This window comes from Austrofundulus limnaeus, unplaced genomic scaffold, assembly GCF_001266775.1.
Source record: "Austrofundulus limnaeus strain Quisiro unplaced genomic scaffold, Austrofundulus_limnaeus-1.0 Scaffold1822, whole genome shotgun sequence".
Taxonomy (NCBI): Eukaryota; Metazoa; Chordata; class Actinopteri; order Cyprinodontiformes; family Rivulidae; genus Austrofundulus; species Austrofundulus limnaeus.
In genome coordinates this window covers 21956-27992 of record NW_013954224.1, presented here as the reverse complement: position 1 = coordinate 27992, position 6037 = coordinate 21956, and the positions used below count along the sequence as shown (strand labels likewise).

The window sequence follows — 6037 nt, the reverse complement described above, 5'->3', positions numbered from 1 at the left end:
ATGTCCTGCAGCACAACAAAGTCCGGTGGCTTTCCAGGGGAGAGATGCTTAAGCACTTTGCTGCTTGTCTGGAACATGTGAAAACCTTTCTTGAAAGTAAAGMCTTCAGCTATCCAGAGCTGGGAAAWCTATGTTGGCTGTAGAAGCAGCACTTCATGGTGGATATGACAAGTTACTTTAACACYCTGAACAAAAATATCCAGGGAAATGGAAACACAGTCCTGCAGATGCTGGCAGTGGAGAGCAAGATGACTGTGTTTGCCAGAGATGTACAGACAGGTACGCTCTCTCACTTCCCCTCCCTGAGAGAGTTCAAAGAAGAATATAATCACATAAATTGTGATTATTTACAGCATGCAATCATTGTAATGCAAGCTGCATTTGGAGAAAGATGCAGTGAATTAAGACAAAATGGTCCTTACAATGAGACTTTTTAAATTAAAAGATTTGTTTTATTTTAAATTCTGGCATMTAGCAGTAAGCAGTTGATGTTTTGAAGCCAGGAAGGTCCATCAAGGATGGTCTCTGTTTTGAGCTGCATTGTGGTTCTTATGGATCAGAGCCTTTCCTTTGGTCAGTGACTTCACCACAAACAGTTCTACTTTGTTCTTCATCACTTGCAGATAAATRGTTGATATCCTCTAAGTAACTGGAACTTTTTCCACTTAAATCTTCCTCACTCTGTAGTCCTCTGTCATGAATATGTACTGCCTGTAGTGACTTCCATGACGTTGTCTCTGGCTTCGGCATTCTTCATACAGCTATCATATTCTACAGCAGTGATTAACTCTTAAGGGCACTTGAGACTGTTATGGTGGGTGTTGGACTTTAATTAATTTTAAAGAAGGCCTACACATGCAGTTGCACTTCTGTTATGGGGTTTCCTTTGTTATAACAGGTAGAAATAGAAAAGGAATAAAACTRATACAGCTTTATAAGCTGTGTTATGTTTTGCGGCTCCAGACTATTTTTCTTTGGATGAAGACCGGYCAAAATGGCTTTTTTGTTAATAAAGGTTGCAGACCCCTGGGATAAGWTAACAGATGTATAGCATCATGGTCATCAATAACATGACTTTATTTCACAATGCTGACGTATTTGTAGCAACTGAACGTACAGTKCTGTATTAAAATCTACTTAGACCCTGTTTTATGACAATTAACAGGATCATTCCTACAAACTCCCCCTCTTTTCACAAGCTATAAAAGAACTGCATTCTTAGAGGAATAAACTGATCTGAAGAGATACAAAAGCACATCTGGTGATTGTTATTAGAGGAGAACCTTGGTACTAAATGGTGATTGKTACCCTGACTCATTCTAATCAGGCCCACCAAACATCTCAGCTCTACCTCAGGACTAAAGATGCCAAGCCTGTTGATATTATCATAAATTTATGCTTTGGCAAGAAACTCCTTTAGGACCTGGTTTTTCCCAAAAAAAATTAACCCAACTTGAAAGAATTATCTACAAGACTCAAATAAGACTCACATTGCTCTCTTTTGGCTGAATTAGAAAGTAAATCTTAATAAAAATGAATATTTTACACTGTTGATTTGTCTGTAAAAGAAAATGTCTCTTTGTATCAAAATGTGGCTGTTCTAATCTGAAAAATCGTGATTAACCATATTTTAGTTTCAGATCCCAAGACTTGTTGTTCGAGGGCAACTGAGTTGAATTTCCATATTTTATCATCTCGTCACAATTTTCCTTCAAAAAATTACGTTGCATCATCAGTCTTCATGTTAATCTGTCTTCTTTAAAGCTGTTTCTTTAATTCGTGATTATCAATTATTTCGTTTTAGTTCTAGTAATATTATTTTTTACATATATTTAGCAAATTAAGGTACATTTAAGAATGTTTGGTTTAATTACTGTATATGTGACAATTTTCTTTGAAAAACAGTTTACTGTGACTACCTCCAGGTTTAAAGTTAGACCAAAGTTTGTAACATTCACTAAAGTTGGCATGACGATATGACCTTACAGGCTCTGAGATGTAAAATACAGGTGAAGCGTTTCTTTCTTTTTTCTTTTTTACAGATAATTAGATATATATTCACTTTATTTTTTTGCAAATAATTAATTTAAGAATTGTATGACTGATTAGACACGGCAATACAAAAATTGCCCATCTAAAAAGAGGTTCAAAAATACTAAATTGTTGTGTGAATCTTCTCAAATTAATAAGTAATAATCTACTAGCGTAGTTTGACAAGTGTACTTGGTAAGACTTTTTAAAATAAAGAAAACTCTTCAGGCTAACAAGATTGTTAATTGTGTGACATTGCCTTGAACTAAACATGAATTTGCCAGAGGAACTTATTTATCATAAACCTAATAAAGTTTTAGTTTTATTTAGAATGAATAAACCTCTACAACACATCCACCTCACTGCAACTGATGSTTAGAGTTATCATGGGTTTTATTTGACGTTACAGTGAGCATGTATGATTTGATGAATGTGAATGTYAGAAACCCACAAATAACCAGGAACTGTTTCTTTTTCTCTTGTTTCTGTTTTCTCAGTGGGATGCCATTAATGAGATGGACGAGTACTTCAGTCCAATCCACACATACCAGGTGTGTGAATTTCTCTGGTTTCCTGTGTGTGTTTGGGTTTAATGTGTTGACTATGTTTTTGTCAAAAAACTACAGTGAATATAAAATATATTGGTCTTTGTAAAATATACATTGAAGTGTGGTTAAAATACTTTGTAGATTAATTTAAAAAGCGTTTTGAGTCTCGGGGAGATTATGAAAATACATTACATTATTACATTACATTATTAAACCAGTGCATTTATTTTCTAACAAACAACAGAGGTTTATGTTAGAAAATGTTAAGTACATTTACTTTGCTACAGTACTTGAGCAATTTTTTTGACGGTTTGTAATTTTATCAAGTATTTTTTGAAAGTCACTTTTACTTTTATTTCATTACATTTAAAACCTAAAAATTATACTTTTACTCCTTTACTTTAAAATTTAACACCTACTTGTTACAAAATTAAATATGTCCAAACTCATCATGAAAGGAGTTGTTTATGCACTCTAAAAAATAAAGTGTTGAATTTTCTCTTTTTTTCAACCAAGTCATGTCATCTGGTTCCACTAAACCTAGTAGAGTAAATACAGTATATACAGTAAGGCATGGGTACCAAATTTGATAATTTTATAAGTARTGGCCGAATTCTGTCAGTACTACTGAGTACCTATTCACGTTACATCAAACGGTACCATGTTTCGGTACCTAAATGCATCATTGTGACCGTATTGGCGTAAGAGTGAGGGATTTTCCATGCATGTCCTGAACACAGCATTGCGCAAGAGCATATGACATGAGCAGCTGCTGGTTCAGTAAACAGYAGAGTTGGGTCTGAATGTAGCTTGAAAGCCTCGCAGCTTGTGGAGTGAAACTCACCGAACAGACCACGTCTGAAATATCTGGTGGATTAATCATCTGGTGAACATGATGTTCGCTTGCTCAAAGTAAATAAAGTACCGCCATTTTCTTTATTTCATCCACCATTAAACAGAGACTGGCAGAGGAAAACAAAAGAGGCGCTTCCCGACAGTCTGAATGCATCTGACCTGAAAGAGCACAAGCAGCCAACTTGACGCGCTGGGCGCGTTTTAGATGCTCAAAACGTAGCTTGAACAGCTTTTATTTATTTTAACTCAATCTTCTTTTGCTTATTTGATTTAAACTTATTTGCCTTCCATGGACCCCATCACACAAATTTTCTAGCAGGGAAATGACATCAATAGAAATACATGGAGCTGGATTTTAATTTGTGCAATAAGACAAAACAGTCTTGTTGTTTTCAAGAGTTTTCACTTTAAAGAAATTTGTTAAACAACTGATGTTATAATACAAAGAYTTGGATGTTGTCTTGATATTTGTTAAATTTTATATATTGAGAAATATGTAAAAAAAAAGTTTACTATTCAAAAAAACAACCCACACAAAGTACTGAAAATCGGTACTGTTAAGTACCGGTACCAATTCCCTGGTACCAGATATTGGTACCGAATCGATTCAAATGTCAAAGGTACCCATCCCTATATACAATATATATTAATTTACTCAACTTGGTTTAGTGGAACCAGTTTAGTTCGGTAAATTCAACAGTTAATGTCTTAGAGAGCGTGTAAATATACATTTACTTTGCCAATTTTTGTGTAAGTTTTTATGACTTTTACTTAAATACTTTTCTCGTCAGTGAACTTTACTTTTACCAGTCATTTACTGTTAAGGTATTTTTACTTTTACTTAGTTTTTTTTCCAAGAACTTTATAGACCTCTGACAAAAACASTGAGTGCTGCATCACAAAGGTACAAGAATGTCTTGTATTGCTCATTTCCACAACTCCTGCTTAGATTGTTGGTCCACTTTTGTCGTCTTTTTTTCTGTAAGTTTTTTGAAATTAACTCCCTTGTGACACACTACTTTTGAAACACAAAAAACTTATATATATTTTGTCCCGATTAGAGCAACTGCAACGACTGCACATGGCACAGAATTTAGGCATATTGACACTGAATGAACAGAAGGAAACGGGGCTTTACTTCCTGCCCTCCATCTGCATTTCATGATGTCAAAACTGTCATCTACAACCCAGCAATTATCAGTGGTGAAGCGTTGGTCCTCTGACCCTCACAGAAACAACGGTTCTCTCCATAACAGCAGGAGTAGCTTTTATTCAGTTTGGCTCCAGAACAAATATTCAGTTACGTTCTGTCAAACAGCAGGACAGAGCGCCGTCACCTCATTACATTCAGTACCATTTCATTTAATGAACCAGGAAAAATGAATCACAAACACACAAAACTAACTACCGTGTGGCTGGTCTGTAAGAGCAGGTGAGGTGCTGCCCCACCTAAAAGATTCATTCGCTCCACAAAGTAGTTCTCCCTAATAAATTATGTAAACTGTTCATTGGCTTAGCTTGCCGTGTATTGTTTTAATCAGTGTGTTTTTCAGCTATTTTGAATATTTTAAATGGAATTTGAAGTGTTTATAGTGATTTATGTTAATATTTTACTCATTTTTAGGTATGGGGTAATACAGGTACCCTGCATTTGTCAGTTTATTATTTATCACACTTTATCACATCTCTGGTATTAACCCTGTTTGGATTTTAAAGTAAACAAATTCAGATGTTTATGCCATCAATCTTTTTATATCATTTTGTTTCATATGTAATCTTTCTCACTAATAAAAGGTTTTCTTAAGAATTACTGCAGAAATATTACATCAAATCAAYTTAGAACTTCAATCCAGAAAGCACTTCCTGAAATAAGGTGAATGAAATTTCAAACAAACTGGCCACCCATGGTTACCCAAGCACTTACTGTATAAACAGCACCGCAAAAAATAAATAAATAAATAAAAAGTAAAGTCCGAATGATAAAACTACAACAACTGAAGCCACTGTGGARGGACCGCCCATAATCATACCCACAGAGTGAGAGACACACTGWAATGGAGACATACACACACCTGAGCAGAACCAAACAGACCCGAACTAGAGTAGAACCATGCTCATGGATACAGTTATCATTCGTTAGTACCTTTTCAGCCACGACATCATTCATAGAGCACAAAGTAAGGAGAAAGGGGAAGAAGTCTTTGGTCGGGCTAGGCTAAAGGCTAGCCAAACAAAAATTTGTTTTGCAGCACCTGTACTTTTGACACATACAGTCCGTTTTCACCATATACGTTCACATAACAACACATTGTTCAACTGAGAAAACAGCAACAAGCTAAACTYATGATGTCATACAAAACTGTAGAGATTTTTTATACGCTAATGTCACACTTTTATACCAGTATGCTATTTTTGAGATATAGTTGTTTTATAAACCTAGGAAACATTTATCAAAGAGCCCRAGTTAAACATGAGATCATGGGAACCAGATATTATGAATATATTCATTTCAAAGAGGCATTCAAATTTAAACAGTTGGTGTTGTAGGATGTTAGGGCTGTTCGATGTGACTTGTCAAACCCCCAACCCACTCCCATCTTGAC

The 6037-nt window shown here is 35.2% G+C and overlaps 1 protein-coding gene across 1 annotated transcript in view; it reads left to right on the top strand.

Moving 5' to 3' along the window:
- Positions 1-6037, top strand: part of LOC106536451 (ephrin type-A receptor 7) — a gene marked incomplete at its 3' end in the record, with an annotated part of 23967 nt that overhangs the window by 7377 nt on the left and 10553 nt on the right. Inside the window, 1 exon segment of the mRNA XM_014033735.1 lies at positions 2529-2582. Within this exon segment, the coding sequence (XP_013889189.1) occupies positions 2529-2582 (54 nt within the window).